This window comes from Macrotis lagotis, chromosome 1 (assembly GCF_037893015.1).
Source record: "Macrotis lagotis isolate mMagLag1 chromosome 1, bilby.v1.9.chrom.fasta, whole genome shotgun sequence".
NCBI lineage: Eukaryota > Metazoa > Chordata > Mammalia > Peramelemorphia > Peramelidae > Macrotis > Macrotis lagotis.
The window spans coordinates 146,902,441-146,919,684 of record NC_133658.1 but is presented as its reverse complement, the minus strand read 5'-3'; the positions used below and the strand labels follow the sequence as shown (position 1 = coordinate 146,919,684).

General features: G+C 41.3%; 1 protein-coding gene across 6 annotated transcripts in view; it reads right to left on the bottom strand.

Moving 5' to 3' along the window:
* PSD3 (pleckstrin and Sec7 domain containing 3) overlaps positions 1–17,244 on the bottom strand; it is a 765,972-nt gene that overhangs the window by 524,449 nt on the left and 224,279 nt on the right. The window contains exon 1 of one of the 6 annotated variants that reach the window (XM_074209081.1): positions 3,344–3,419. The exons of the other annotated variants lie outside the window; for them this stretch is intronic. Coding sequence (XP_074065182.1) covers positions 3,344–3,364 — 21 coding nt within the window. The 5' untranslated portion in view covers positions 3,365–3,419. Of the gene's footprint in view, positions 1–3,343; positions 3,420–17,244 lie in introns of those variants that run through there. 6 annotated transcript variants of the gene reach the window in all.

Sequence of the window (17,244 nt, the reverse complement as noted above, 5' to 3'; positions counted from 1 at the left end):
CATTTGTGCCCTTCTATTAGAGGACTATGTAAGAGACCTCAGCTCCTATGCTCCCACATTTATCATAAGTTGCAAAGACCATGGTTCTCCAGAGAGAAAACACCCTGTGCCTTTGGGACCCTGAGGTGTGAATGTTCAAATTCTCTTCTGACTCTTGCCTAGACTTCAGTTTGTTGACATTCCAGATATGGCACAAAACCTGCCTCCTTAGGCTGGCACCCAGGCTGGAGTAAGAAATACTATTTTTATTTCAATGAAAACTGCATGCATATGTATTTTTGTTTTACAATTATATTTTCTCAAAGAAAATTCAGCTAATAATAACAATTTGGATAATAATGTCTCTTTATGTCATTTTTATTCTACTATACTAGTTGTTCTCAAAAAAGTGGTTCATGGACCCTGTAGTCCCCAAGATCCTTTCAGGAGGCCCATAATGTTAAAATTTTTTGTAACAATACTAAAATGTGGTTTTTGTTTTTTGTTTTTTTGCAAGGCAAATGGAGTTAAGTAGCTTGCCTAAGGCCACACAGCTAGGTAATTATTAAGTGTCTGAGCCCGTATTTGAACCCAGGTACTCCTGACTCCAGGGCCAGCACTTTATCCACTGCTCCACCTAGACGCCCCACTAAGATGTTTTAATGTCTAACACTGTATAGAAGAATACAGATAACCTACATAAACAAAAACTCTTCGTAGGGGAGAGGGATCCTCAATAATTTTTAAATTATTGTAATATGTAAGACCATGTAAAGTGGTCTTAAGACCAAAAAATTTGAGAATGAGGGGCAGGTGGGTGGCTCCATGGATGGAGCATGGACCCTGGAGACAAGAAGACTTGAGTTCTAATCCTATCTCAGACATTTGATACTAGCTGTGTGATCTTCAGCAAGTCACTTAACTCCACTGCCTCAAGAAAAAATAATTGAGAACTGTCGCACCATATATTAACTAGGGCTGGTGCCACATCAGTCAGGGTAATTCAAAGTATTATATGGTTATTCCCAATAAAAACACTCCCTCCATCACAGTTTCACAGTATCTTAGTTACTATGCTATAAAGAAACCCTCCAAACACTCACCACCACCCCAAATAATACACCAGTGTTGCTATGAAACCATCTGCTCCCCCCACTCCCAAAAATTACATTAGATGGGGGAGGGTCAGTAGCTATTCAATTTCTTGAAAGGGACTGTAATTCTAAAGAACAGGAATATGAGCACTAAAAAGCTTGTGTATGTAATCTTGTGAAAAAGCTTACAGACCACATACATTATGCTCTCCTTTGGTCATGCTACAGCTCGAATTTTACCTAAAGAGTCTCTCAGCCCTGGGAAGGGTTAAAGACTAAAGAAGCAGCTCTGTAGGAAGACAACTGTAGAGTTGTTTGTTTTGCTGGTATAGTGCTGCCCTCTCTGCCCTCTCCTCCTCTTTCCCCAAGGTAAATGCCCCAGGCAATTTCAATTTGACCTTCCATTCCCAAAGGCCTGAACCAGATGTAACCCAACATCCCTGAAGGGCCAAAGAACACAGTCAAAAGACAAATCTAGAGATAAAATGGGGGAAGGGAAAAAAGGGCATCTCCTGATATAGAATATCCACAGATTAAGCCTCAGTCAATGAGGAAAGTTGGAAAGTAAGAAATGGCCCATTTCTGGAGCTTTGCAAGCACTTCAACTTGCCCTGACATCAATCCAAAGTCTCAAGACTCTAGTATATAAGTCATTAGCGAGATATCCCCAAGACTTTAAGCCAGACCCCAAGGTATCTGATATGCTGATCAGCAGATCATTTCAATACCACTAAGTCTCACCTGAACAGTGACTCTTATTACTTTCTAACCTATTCAGTACCTAAAAGTAGCCCAGTGAATAGAGCATAGGCCCTGGAGTCAGGAGGACCTGAGCTCAAATTCTGCCTCAGACACTTAATAACGACCTAGCTTGTGTGACCTTGGGCAAGTCACTTAACCCCATTACCTTGCAAGAAAAATCAAAAAAAAAAAATAAACAAATGCGACCTGCTATTAACCTGGAATAAATTTCAAATTAAACAATCTTGAGTCCAGAACAATCCCATAAACATTTTAATATTCACTTTTTCTTCTGCCAAGTCACTTCTTAAGCAGCTCTGAAATTTATCCATTACCACACCTGTAGGTTTAGTTACTAAATAATGGATGACAAATCACTGCAGAATTTCAATGAAAAAAAATTCTAAGCATTAATGCCTGGATACCCAACTTTTCACGCTTCTTTGATACGATTGAGTTGTGAGATCGGAATAGAGATGCAGTGATATGGTAAAAGGCAGGGGGGCTTAATTGCATTAAGAGAAGAGGTAGGAGATGAGGGGGGGTAGGACGGGATTTGTTATAAATGTTTGAGAAAATTGATGAAATCGTGAATTCTGCCAAAAAGGAATAGGTATTTTTATTTCTGGCTCCATTTCTTTTATAGTTCTGAATATGTGAGATTTTCCAGTCTGTAAGAATCACCAATTTAACGTTTCTTTATACTTTTCTTTAATCGTTCCCCTTAACCCCAAGAGAAGACAAACTGTGCCAAGGTATTACTTATTCTCTGTCAGAACTCAAGACGACCGTTTTGTAAGCGCTCCTTTTGCCTTCCACCCCGATCCTTTCCGTGTCATCATCCTGATGAAAGCGCTGAATACCACCCTGGCCGACTGCGGTGGTAGCCTCTCAAAAATCAATATGGAAAGGCCCGAGCTAACTGATTACTTGCTTCTATCTCTGAGATTAAAATCATTTCTGTACGGGGACCCCAGCTGGCCTTCCGCCTTGTTCTCTGAGAGGAGCATTGGTGTGCCAGCAATAAAAGTTAAGGGCAAGGAAGAGAGAGCGCTCGTTTTCCGCACAGAACTCCGTAAAGAAATCAAAAGTGAGGTACGGGAGAAGCGGGGGTTCGTCACTGTGCAGCATGCAGCTCTCCTCGGGCAGGAGAAGCTTCTCACTGCCCTGGCAGCTCCCCTCGGCGCGGCACGGGGCGCGCTCCTTCCCCGGGCTCGGACCCGGGCAGCGGCGGCGGCAACAAGCAAAGACAAAGGAAGGCCACTCGGGGAGGCTGGCACCCGCGCCCCCCGGGCTGGGCTGTCCGGTGCGTGCCCCTCACCCCGGCGAGGCTGCGGGCGCCGGGCGGTCCCTTTGCCGTGCCACTGCCACCCCGGGGCCCGAGGAAGGGTGGGGGGCGTGGGGAGCTGCCCGCCGGCCGGCCGAGGGCTCCGCGCCCCCCGAGGGGGGCACAAAGGGGCGGCTCGCGGGGATAAAGGGGCAGAGGGAGGGCAAGGCAAGGGCTGCGAGGCCCTCTCCGCCGGCCTTACCCCGCCGCTTCTTTCTTCCATCTTCCATCGCCCGCGGGCGGCTCTGCGGGGAGCCCGGCGCCGCCTCGGGGCAGCCCCCCGGCGCCGGGCGCTGGGCTCTTCCTTTGTGCCCGGAGGCGGGGCGCACTACTCGGGGCCGCCGGGCAGCCCGCTCCCTCCGGCCCGGGCCGGCGCAGCCGCCCTCCGCCCCGTGCCACCTGGAGCCGCGGGAGGCATGACACCTCGCGGCCGGGCTCCGGCGGGGGGCGGGGCGGCCGGGGGGCGGGGCGGGGCGGGGCGGGCGGGCGCCTCGGGAGGGGAGGGGCGGGGGGGGCGGGGCGGGGAGGGGCGGCCGAGGGGGCGCCCGCCCAGCGGGGCCCGGGCCGGGGGAGCGGCCGGCGGGCTCCCGGGGCGGGCCGGGCCGGGGCCGGGGGCCCGCACCCCCGCGCCGCCCCGCCCCGGGGCCGCCCGAGCCGCTCCCGCGCCCGACTCCCCCCGCGCCCGGCGCGCTCTTGGTAGCTCCCGAGGCCCGCGCCCCGGGCTCCCCGGCCTTACCTTTGTCCCGCCCGCTCGGGGCGGCCCCCGCCGCCTCGGGAGCCCCGCGGGGCGCTGCTGCCGCCGGGCCCCGGAGGGGCAGGAGGAGGCCCGCGGCGCTCCCCAGCCGCGCCGCCGCGGGGCCGGGGCGCCCAACTTTGTCCAAGTCCCGGAGCGGGCCGGGGCCGGCTCTTTGTCCGCGGCGGGGCGGGGCGGGGCGGGGCGCCCCCGGACCCGCGGGGCTCGGAGCGGCCCGGGTTGGCGCGCGGCTCGGGTGGGGGCCCCGGCCCGCGGGTGCGCAGGAGGCGCGGGCACCTCCGGGCTGCGTCCGGGGACGGTTTTGCCGCCGCCGGGGATGCGGGACTTGGGTTTGAGTTGGGGGAGGGGCGTGAAAGGGAGGCGGGGGGCCGGGGGGCCTCGGGCCCTTTGTTCCGGCGGGGGCGCCGCCCCCTGGCCTTCTCTGCGGGCGCTGGGGCCCCCTCGGGGAGCGCCTAGCCCCCCTCAGCAGTGAGCATCCGCGTGTTCACCGAAACACAACGTGTGCACTCAGAGTGCGCTTAAATAGTTGGTTTGACAGAGTAGTTCTTGTCCTTTTTTATTTTATCTTTGCCGGGGGCAACCCTCCAAAACGAGAAATTCTCCCTCCATGGGCGCAGGGCCAGAACCTAAGTATGGGGAGCTTCATTCTGAGCCAGACTCACCTCTCCTAGAACCCAGGTGCCTGACTTCACCTGGTTGCGCGTCTGTGGAACCACGTGGCCTCATGATCCAACGTTAACCCGAGGGTCAGTCAGGCAAAACTGGGATAAGACCTAGAGCCGCGGGCGCCCAGAGCCCAGCTTTCTACACCCAGTCTGGAGGCGGGTTAGTTTGGTAGAGAGAGTGCTGGCCTGGAGGCAGAAGAGGCGGTTATAGGGGCACCTGCCAGCCGTGCTCCCGGCCGGGCAATCGGTCTCTCTGAGCCTGAGCCTGTTTACTCATCTGTGTAAGAATGATGATCTCTCCACTACCCACCTTACAGAATGGGTGGCCAAGCTTAAATGAGATCCATGCCTATGTCAGCAAGCATTGATTAAGTATCTGCTGCATGTCAGACACAGTATTGCTCCTGGAATACAGGGAAAGGCAGAAAGCCTCATAACTTATTGGAGAATCTTTCTTGAAATCTCTATATAAATATGCATGTATACTAGATAAGCTACTTTATCAATTATCAATACTTTGGCTATAGATAGATAGATAGATGTGTGTGTGTGTGTGTGTGTGTGTGTTAGATAGAAACAAAATTTTATTAGGGAATACCATTTTTATAGGATGACTAATCAATAGGTTAGCCATGAGAATGGAAGAGGGATATTTTCTAAACCAGATATTTTCAACCTTTTTTTTGCATCATGAACATTGTTGAAGCCCATGAACCATTTCTCAGAATAATGCTTCAGGTACATAAAATACACATAATACAAAGCAAACCAATTATATTGAAGTACAGTAATTAATTTTTTAAAAAATTTAAAACTTAAATTTTTTAATTGAATAATTTTTAAAAAACTTAAAATTAAAAATTTAGATTAAATAGTTTTTTAACTAAGTAGTTTATACTAACGTTAAATTTAGTTGTTTTTTTTAAATTCTTGTTCTCAACTGACTTCTGTTAAGAGAGGTCAGCGTCTCTCAAGGGATACCAACACATCCCAGTGTTTATTCTGTGTTCATGTGATCAAGATCAAAGGTTCAATCCCAGATTTATTCAAACTCTATCAGAATAATCTCAGTGCCTTTCCTCTAAAATTGTCTCCAGCCTCAATCCCAGATTTAGTCAAACTCTTAACAGAATAATCTCAGTGCCTTTCCTCTAAGATTATCTCCAAGTTATCCTCTGAGTGTATGTATGTATCTATGTATTACATTGTGAACTTGAAAATGGAGAGTTTTTTTTTCCTTTCTATCTTTCTCTTGTCTACTGATCACTTGGCACAGTGTGTCTAGTACCTAGTAGGCATTTAATAAATGCTTATTGATGTGCCCAAGGGTATTAGGCTAATTGAACATAGACTGATCCATAAACTGCTCCTAGAAAGAACAGCCCAAAACTCTTATCTTTCAGAAAGATGGTACTCAGTGGTCCTATGTTTGAAGCACACAACTTGTAAGCTTTTCCAAATTTCAGTATTTCTCAATCCTTTCTCTTGTTTCTACAGAAAATTGTATTAGTACAACAGGAGGTGATCTGAACTATTTCTGCACCAAAATGCCCTTCTAAATCCTTTGTGCTCTAATAAATTAGGAGAGAGATGAAGAAGTATCAAAGAGAAAGCAATCTCAAAGCATAAATTGGTTTGACTTGTGGTATATTAACAGCTTATCAGGGGGGAAATGGTTTGAGAAACACTTTTTAGTTTAATATGAAAAACAATTCCTCAAGGCCAACACCTATGCAGATTTCAACCCTTTTATACATGCTTATGCCTCAAAAATACTTGTCACTTGAACTCATATACCTTTCAAACCATACCTCATTAAATGAGTGAAGAAAGGACTTTAATGTGGAATACCTACATCCTAGCTCTCTGCTCATTTAACTAAGATTTTCTTATTCTTTGCTTCATAGGAAGCCAATGACTAGGGAGAACTGGTCTCAGAATCAGGAAGAACCAGGGTTCTTGGCTGTATGACTGGTCAAAATCATTAACTTAACCCATTAACTGTTCAGAGCAACTTTCTGAGACAGAATCCTTAACCATTTTTGTTATGGACCTCTCTGGCAGTCTAGTGAAGTCTGTGAAGCATCTCAGGATTGTTTAATGCCTATAATAAAAGACATAGGATTAAAAGGGAAACAAATTACATTGGAATAAAGATGCATTTTTTCCATCCAAGTTCACATTCACTTCCCTGGTCTAAAATTATAACTTGGAGAGCAACTGTCAGTCTGTATTGGCAAAGGAAGTTTTTCCTCACCTGAAAGTTTCTATACCAATGAAATCATATGCCCAGTCTCTATCATTATCCTGAATTTTATTTCAAAGTTTAAAGCAGAAGGAATTCTGCAACTGATTTCTGTTGATGAGTTCTAAATCAGAAGATAATGCCAAAACCTTGTCAAAAGTATCTAATCACTAGTTTTCCCCAATTATATTAGGGAATGGGTGAGAATAGGAATCTTGGTAAATCAATGTTGGTGTGAAGGAGAATGATAGCTATAAAAGGGAGTCAAAATCTCTTAATTTGTAGAAGTATATATATAATGATAACTTCATTGATTCAGATGATTTAGGTGAATTAATGAAATGATTGGGAAAATTATTAGTGCAATTTTTTTTACTAATGGCTAATGAAATGTTTTCAAGTAGAATTCCATTTTGGGACCTATTTTAATAAATAGATGAAATATATTTATTTGCTCTTCCACCTCCATGCCTTTTCACTGGGCTGTGTTCTCCAAGCCTGGAATATTCATCCCACTCATTTCTACCCTCCAGCTTCCATCGAGACTCAGTTCAAATCTCCCCTAAGAGAAAAGGCATCATTCTCCTGTCTCCCTTTCATTTACATAGTATTTCTCTTACATATACAGTTGTTTGCAAAGTAGAGACTTGTTTTGCCTTTCTATAAAGAATAAATCTATATCTAAAGAATATAATAGAACAACATATAATAATACAATAATATAATCTATATATCTAAAGAATATAACAGAAAATATAATATATAATTATATATATTATATAATTATATAATATAATAGATCTAAAGAAAATAATATAAAGTATATAAATACATATATAATAAGTCTATAAATTCCAACTGCTTAGCATGGTCACTTGCACATGGTAAACACAATAATTAAATATTTGTTGACAATTGAATGGCTGACATTTGTAATTAGCAAGATTACTTGCCCACAAATTGTTAATGTGCAAAAAAATATAACATCTCAGCATTGGAAGGGAGCTCAGAGGCCATGTAATTCCACCTAGACATAAGGTAAGAATTCTCTACTTCAACAAGTAGATAAGCAGCATGAACTTAAAGATCCCCAATTGTTGGCAAATGCTGATATCCCAAGGCAGCCTCTTCTGCTTTTGGATAACTAATTGCTAGAAAGTTTTTTTTTCTTACATTGAGATAAAATCTGCTTTCCTGTAATTTCCACCCCTTGCTTCCAGTTCTGCTCTTTGAGGCCAACCAAAACAAAGCTAATCCCTCTTCCATATGACAAACCTCAAAATACCTGAAGACAGATATTCTTTCCCTTCCTCTCTCCAAGTTAAACACCTCCAGTTCCTTGAACTAATACTCCCAAGGCATCTTTCTTTGGATATGTTCCAGCCTGTCCTTCCTATATTGTGGTATCCAAGACAAAATAAAATATTTCAAATGTCTGACCAGTGTAGATTACAATGAAACCATCTATCACCTCTTATGACCTAGACACTATGCCTGTCTTCTGATTGCTTTTTTTGCCTACCATATCACATTGTTAATATTAAGCTTATAGTCCATTGAAACTTCCAAGTCTTCTACATGCCCTTTGTTCTTCACCTTGTATGTATGTGATATTTTTTAAAAACCTAAATGTAGAGCCTTTCATTTATATTAAATCTTTTTAGACTCAACCCATCATTCTGTATCCCTGTGCTTTCATCTATTAGCTTAGCTATGTGCTTAGCAAATGTGAAAAGTGTGTCATCTAGACCTTTATCCAAGGGAACTCAGCTCTCACCTTTCTTTAGTAATAGTGCAAGTTAATTTGTTTTGTTTTGGAGGGAGAATGTTTGTTTTTATACTTCTTGCCCTAGGACACGAAATCCATTGTCAGAGATGGAACCTGAACTCCTCCTGACTCTGAGGCCAAGTGTCCAGCCACCAGTCACCATCTTTCTCCTCTCCTCTCCATACATTATCGATATCTTTTTTTATTTTAGTTTTTATTCTCATTTTGTACAAATGTTTTTCTTTACATTAATAAAATATACTTGTTTACAAGTAAACAAAATACCCCTCCCCCCATGAATATAGATAGACTTGCTTGGGCGAAAAAGTAAAGGGGGGGAGAAAAAAAATTAAAATTAAAAAAAATAATAGTAATAATTGTAGGTATGGCCAGGTGGTGCAATGGACGAGGCACCAGCCCTGGAGCCACAAGCACCCGAGTCCATATCTAGCCTCGTAAACTCAATAATCACCCAGCCATGTGACATGCAAGCCACCCGATCCCCACTACCCTGCAAAAACGAAAAAGAAGAAAAAAAGACACAAAATAAAATAAAATAGTAATAATAGTAGGGGTGGCTGGGTGGCAGACAGAGCATTGGCCCTTGACCCAGGAGCACCTGGGTCCGAATCTGGCCCCAGACACCCAACGATCACCCTGCTATGTGGCCCCAAGCAGGCCACCCAGCCCCACTTGCCCTGCACCCTCCCCCCAAATAATAACAAAAAATGTGTTTCAGTCTTTGTTCCAACACCATCAACTCTGTCGTGAGTGGATCACATTCTTTATAAGTCCATCACAAAAGTTACTTTCATATTTTTCCCACGTTGCCATTGCTGATCGCAACTCCCTCCTTTCTTATTTCTCAACTACCATGTACTATATTTTCTCTCTCCTTTCACTCTGACTCTGCTGTAGTGTCGCTGAGTGGCGCAGCAGACAGATCCCTGGCCCTGGAGCCAAGAAGCCCTGAGCCCCCATACCACCCCTTAGGCCCAGAATCCACCTGGCTCTATGGTCCTGGGCAGGCCATCCAATCCCAGCCCCTTGCAAGAAGTAAAAAAAGAAAATGTGTTATATCTGACCACTGTCCCCCCATGGTCCATCCTCTCCTCCTTTATTCACATCCCCACCCCTTCCCCCTGCTCCCCCCCTCCTTCCTACTCCAGTTGTCTAAACCCCATTGAGTATATTTGCTGTTTCCTCTCCTAGCCATCTCTGATGAGAGCAAAGGTTCCCTCATTCCCCCTTGCCTCCCCCCATCCATATCATTGCAATAGCTCATTGTAATAAAAAAAAATCTTATTATGTGAAATAGCTTGGACTATTCCCCCTCTCCTTTTTCTTTCTCCCATTCCATTTCCCTTTTTTTCTTATTGACTCCATTTTTAGACCATATTTTATCTTCGAATTCAGCTTTCTCCTGTGCTTCAACTATAAAAGCTCCCTCTACCTGCTCTATTAACTGAGATGGTTCATATGAATATTATCAGTATCATTTTTCTATACATGCAGTTCATCCTCATTAAGTCCCTCATATTTCCCCCCTCTCCTCCAATCTCCATGCTTCACCCGAGTCCTGTATCTGAAGATCAAACCTTGTGTTCAGCTCTGGCCATTCCAAAAGGAACCTTTGAAATTCCCCTGGTTCATTGAAAGTCCATCTTTTTCCCTGGAAGAGGACATTCAGCCTTGCTGGGTAGTTCATTCTTGGCTGCATTCTAAGCTCTTTTGCCTTCCAGTATATTGTATTCCAAGCCCTACGAGCTTCCACTGTAGTTGCTGCTAAATCCTGTGTGATCCTGACTTCAGCTCCATGATATTTGAACTGTGTCCTTCTGGCTGCTTGTAATATTTTCTCTTTGACTTGGGAGTTCTGGAACTTGACTATAATATTCCTAGGGGTTGGTTTTTTGGGATCTCTTTCTTGGGGGGATCGGTGGATTCTCTCCATTTCTATTTTGCCCTCTGCTTCTAGAATATCAGGGCAATTTTCCTGTAGTAATTCTTTGAAAATGATGTCAAGGCTCTTTTCCTGATCATGACTTTCAGGTATTCCAACAATTTTTAAATTACCTTTTCTAAGTCTGTTTTCCATATCAGTTGTTTTTTTCAATGAGATATTTCACATTTTCTTCTAATTTTTCATTTTTTTTGTTTTGAAGTATTGATTCCTGATTTCTGGTAAATTCATCAGTCTCCCTGAATTCTATTCTTTGTCTGAAGGATTTGTTTTCCTCAGAGAGTTTTCTTATCTCTTTTTCCATCTGGCCAATTTTGCTTTTTAAAGCATTCTTCTCCTCAATAACTTTTTGAACTGTTTTATCCATTTGACCTAAGCTGGTTTTTAGCATGCAATTTTCTTCAGCATTTTTTTGGATTTCCTTGACTAAGCTGCTGACTTCATTTTCATGTTTTTCCTGCATCTCTCTCCTTTCTTTTCCCAGTTTTTCTTCCAACTCCCTCATTTGATTTTCAAAGTCTTTTTTGAGCTCTATCATAGCCTGAGCCCAATTTCTGTTTTTCTTGGAGTCTTTAGATGCAGGAGCTTGTGCTTCCTCATCTTCAGACTGAGTATTTTGATCCTTCTTGGGCTCATTTGAAAAATATTTCTCAATGGTCTTCCTCTTGTTTCTTTGTTTGTTCATTTTCCCAGCCTAAACCTGTTTTTTGGGGGTGCTTCCTGAGCTTTTGGGACACTCCCACAAGGGTCTCAGTGCATGAGGCTCTGTCCTCCCTCCTGATCTGTGAATGACCATAAGCGCCCCCCTCTGCCACGGGGCTGAGGTGGGGGGTGGCTGCTGTTCTATGGGGGGCCTAGACTGCGATCAGGATCTGAATGTGGTCACAGCTCCAGAGTCCTGTTCCAGGGGCAGAGGACAGAGCTCAGCAGTCTCTCTTCACTCCATTCCCTCAGCTCAATGGGCTCATGCCCTGGGGACCTCCTGCTTACTGGCTCCACCTGCTTCTGTTTCTGGGTCTGGGCTGCTGAAAGACCAGGCTGCTGGCTGTGTGCCCTGAGGGCTGGGCTCCACGTGCTTGCTCTGGCAGAGGTCCCTAAGACTAAGACTCCTAGTCTATATTAACTTATACTAGATTGGTAAATGCGTCATTGAGGTAAGAATTCTACCATATTTTATATTTTCTATATGCTATTTTTCTGGACCAAAATTGTATAGTTATTTTTGTTGAGTTCAGTTTTGCTAAATAATGAGACCAAGGTCAAAATATAACAGTTTTGGAACCCCTATAGATTTAGAGATGACACAGACTCAACAACTGATGGGAGTAATGGGCTTATCCCCTCTGCCATTTGTCAGTAATCCACTTAACATGGTGTTTAAAAATAATTTTAAATATTAATTGCCTATGGGTAGGCCAAGATAATGTAATAAAAGGAGCAATACTGTCTAACTTAATTTACATATTTAGTCTCAAATAAATCAAATTATCAAAGGATTCCTTTATAGAATAGAAAAAATAATAATGAAATTCATCTAGAAGATCAAAGGCCAAGAATCTCCAGTAAAATAATAAAAAAGTATAAAGCAAGGTGTTCTTGAAGTATCAAAGCATACTACAAAGCAGTAATCATCAAAACTATTTGGTAATAGTTAAAAAAAGGTCAATCAGTGGAACAGATTAGAATATAAATTATAGAAGAAAATGAACCTAGTACCATAGTATAGGTATAGTATCATGTATAGGGAAAGGAATAAGCATTTATTTAGCTCCTGCTATTTATCAGGCATTATGCTAACCACTTTACAAATATTATCTCTTTTGATCTTCACAATAACTGCTATTATTATTATTATTATTGGCTATTATTATCCCTATTTTACAGCAGAGGAAATTGAAGTAAATAGGGTTAAGTGGCTTGACCAGGGTCATACAGTTAGTAAGTGTCTAGAGTTCTATACACTGTGCCATCAGCCACCAAAATCTCCACTACCAATTTAAGGACTCACTATTTACAAAACTTCTGGGAAGACTGGACAGGAGTCTGGCAGAAATTAGGTTAAACCAACACCTCACAAGATATACTAACATAAGCTCCAAATGCATACAGATATATATGTGAATAAAGAAGTAATTACTTTTCAGATCTAGGGAGATAAGGGATAGAAAGGTTAATAGAAGGTAAAATGGGGCAATTTTTATCATGTTAAAATTTTTGCACAAATAAATCCAAATGCAACTGGGATAAGAAGATTATTTCAAAGATCTACAAGGAATTGATTCAAATTTATGAGAATCATTCTTCAACTGATAATTGATCAAAGAATATGAAGAGACTTTTCTCAATGAAAGAAATCAAAGAGATCTAGAACTATATGAAAAATATCTCCAAATCACTTATAATTATAGAAATGCAATTAAAGCAACTCTGAGTGTCAACCTCAAATTCACTGGTCTATCAATAAATATTTATTTAGCTCCTACCATATACCAATCACTATGTTAAGTGCTTGGGATAAAAAAAAGAGGTGAAAGAGTTTCTGCCCTCAAAATGTATATAATTTAAGGTGGAAGACAATAAGCAAACAAATATGTACAAGCAAAGCTATATAAGTAAGTAATACTAAGGAATAATTAAGAGAGGGAAAACAAGAGTTACAAAGGTTTAGGAAAAACTTTTGTATAGAAGGTGAGATTTTAGCCAGGAAAACCAGTAGTCAGGGAAGAAGAGGTAGAACAGTCTAGGCAAGAGAAACAGAGAAAATGCCTGGAGGTAAGAAATGTAGTATTTTATTCATGAAAAAGCAAGAATCATACCCATCAAGCAAAATTGATCCAAAAAAGAAAAATGACAAAAGTTGAAGACAAACAGGTCCATTGATGCACTGTTCCTAGAGCTGTGAATTACCACAGCTCTTCCAGAAAGCAATTTGGAACTATGCCCAGAAAGTTATTAAATTGCACCTACCCTTTAACCCAGCAATATCATTATAGGTCTATGCCTCAAAGAGATCAAAGAAAGATGAAAAGGTTCAATATGTACAAAAATGTTTATAGTAGTTCCTTTTATAGTGTAAAGAAATGGAAATTAAGGGAGTACCAATCATTTGGCAAACAAATTATGATACATTATTGTAATGGAATACTATTGTGAAGTAAAAAAAAAAATTATGAAAGACATGGTTTCAAAGAAACCTGAGAAGACTTGCATGAACTTATACCAATGATAAAGAAACAGGAGAATAATTTACACTACAATCATAAAATTGTAAAGACAGTTTTGAGACTTAAGGACTCTGATCAATGCAATGATCAACCATGATTCTGGAGGAATAACAACTCTCCTGATAAAAATACAGTGATTTAAATATACAGAGTGAAACATAGTCAATGAGGGAATTTGTTTTTCTTGACTATACATATTGGTTATAAGCATCTTATTTGCTTTTTTTTTGTTGTTGGTTTTTTTGCAAGGCAAATGGGGTTAAGTGGCTTGCCCAAGGCCACACAGCTAAGTATTAAGTGTCTGAGACCCGATTTGAACCCAGGTACTCCTGACTCCCGGACCAGTGCTCTATTCACTACACCACCTAGCTGCCCCATCTTATTTGCTTTTTAGTGAGACAACAGGAGGTGGGAAGGAGGGAAAAAACTGATTGGCAGGTGAAAATCTAATTTATAATGTTATTGTCTTTGAAATCTTCAAAAGAACAGGGCCAAGTTCTGAAAGAAAGTGCCAAATTCAGAGTCACTTGGATTCAAATCCTGGCTTTCAAGCTTGCTATTGTTCCAATCTTAAAACCACTCATCTCACCTCTAAAAGAATTAATTTTCTCATCTGTAAGGGGGGGGCGGGGAGGAGAGGAAAAATTATACTAGTCTACTTCTAAGGACTATTTGATCCTTTAAAACTTAAAACTTATTATCTTATGAGCTTAATAATTCAAAGATATCATTTTCTATAAACCACTTGGACAATTAAATCTCAGTTTATTGGTCAGCGTAACAGTTCTCCTAGTCCATCTAATTGATATTTCTCATCCTGTCTTCATGCAGCCTTTCTGCCAGGTTTGTAATCTATTTCAAGAAATTATCACCTTATTCCTCCTTCTGTCTAGAGGAAGAGGAAGTCTCTTCTACTCTCCCTGTAAGTACAATGCACCTTCTTTGGTTCTTTACAATGTAACTCCCCCCCCCCAATGCTTTCCATTAAGTTTGCCCTCCTAGTTTGCTTGTTTCCCAATGGTCCTTTATTATCTTGATATGCAGTGCTGGTCAATCATTCATTTTAACTAATGTGTTCCTTTTGAATGCTCTTCATTCTCATGTTTTATCCAGGAGCTAGTTTCTCTCTCCCAGCCTAATTCCCCCTACCTTCAAATCTAAATGGTTTCTATGAGACTGAATATATCTCCCTGAATTAAATCTTTGAATGGAATTATTTTTTTCAATCAGTTAAATAAATAGTCCTTTCCAGTTCTACTTATTCTCTTCCCCTTCAAAGCAAACCCTTTCTTCACAGTTAGTACAAATCCAGCCTAGTTTTAATTTCCATAACACCAAAGTTGTGAAATATAAATTAATCAGATTACTCTAGTTATTACAAGTTAGATGCAAAAATACTCAACCTTATCAAAAAGTACTCTCCAGTCAGAATCCATCAAGTTCCAGGAAGTGAGGAAGGAATAGTTGGGGCAGAATCTATTCGGGGGAATTTATATCAAAGAATTTATGTCAGAGGATTATAATAATTGAATATTTTTTAGGAAAAATGATGGAGTCAGGGTGTATACACACACATATATGTATGTAGGTGAAAACAGGGCTAAGATACCTTTTTTCTTCTTAGTATTTCATATATCAAATAAGATCATATATGCAAAATACTTTATCTCTCCTCTCTCAACCTCAGAGAAGTTAAATTGCTCAGTTTGGGGATTCACCCTGGAGACACAGCAGCCTAGATTGGAAGATGAGTATTTTAATCCTCTCTACACAAACTCCTTTTTTTAACCTCTTCTGTTCTGGGAACAAAAATTAGTTTTATCATTGATACTGAAACTGACATGACTAAGTGACTATAATGTTAATTTTGTCTTCATTTATAATCCCTGTGACTACCTAGACTAAAACTCCCAAATAAAGATACAGATATAAATATACATACTCTCCTCCCCCTCATGATAATTAGAACAGAAAATTCAACTTTTGTGGGAATAATGATCCTATTAAAGGTCATTAAAGTCAAGAGCATGACTATTGATCCATTGAACCTATGAGAAAGAGGGGTTAGGTTCCCACAACTACCAAAAAGGATAATCTTTTGTAGGAGATTGCTGAAAATTCATTTTTATGCATTCAACTTTTTATAACAAAATATCTATTCTGACAATATGTACTTTTCCTAACATGGTAATCTTGAAATAATCCATAAAATGTAATATGCAAAACAAAATTGGTAACATGCAAAACATTTTTTTCTTCCCAGTAATTCCCTAGAATTCTGTGACCTTTAGTGCCAAAATCTCAATTGTTAAAAAAGTCCATTGATTTTAGATGATATTCACCTTTCATAACTCATAAAATCTATAGTACCATAAAATCTGTACAGCATATAAAATTCTTAAAAAACGAAAACTTTTTTTAGCCTGTATCTTGCATTCTACTGTGTCAGAGAGCAATGTTGAGAGCATTATATTGTCTACTGCTGTAAACCTCTATACCTTGGCTGCCCTCTGAAAATCAAGGGAGAGGCTGCTGGAACTTTAGTCAATGATGTCAGCAGATGCCAAGACTAGTGAGGTCTCAACATTATCTCTGGCACTCCAACATTCTGTCTCTATTCTACATGGCTGCCAACAGAAAAGTGAAAAATGAGGTTATTAATAAAATCACACAAATGCTTGAAATCACGAGTTAAATGGGTGAATGTTGAAGATAGACTGTATAATGTAATGCATTGTATGATATATAATAATAAATGCTATATTCCCTTGAGAACATGGACTGTCTCATTTTTTATTTGTATCTCAGCACCAACACAAGATCTTGCACAGACTAAGGGTTTAATAAATGCTTATTGAATGATTGATTAAAGTACCATGTAGGTAATGAGTATGCCCTTGCCCTCTCCCTCAAAGCCAGGCTTGTTATATTTCCTTATAGTTCCAGGGAATGACCCTGAAGGGTTGGATGATGTTTCTCTTTTCTCTGTTGCCATTAGCTCAAGCTCCTATTGGCTGAATTCCCCTCTCTCCATCCCCATTGTTGTGGAGCCAATGACAGCACACTAATACCAATTAAATACCAAACATAATATGTTTTTTACAGAGGTATATTTATATCTCAAAGATGCATCTTAAAAGAAAAAGAATTTTGCCCAATACCCCACCATATCATCCTCTACCCCATACCACCATGATTTCAGGGGAGTAAGCTCAAAACTTAGTTAAGTTCCTATATAGCATTGTTCCCACTAAGTTCACATCCAAAATCAACATTGTTGCCAGATGAGTCCATTCCCCAGACTAGGAATCCTGAAGGCAACCACCCCACTGCTTAGTAAAGTAGTTATCACCTTGAGGTTGTTCAGTCATTTTCAGCCATGCCTATCTCATTGTGACCCCATTTGGGATTTTCTTGGCAAAGATACTGGAGTGATTGTCATTTCCTTCTCTAGCTCATTTACAGATGAGGAAACTGAGGCAAA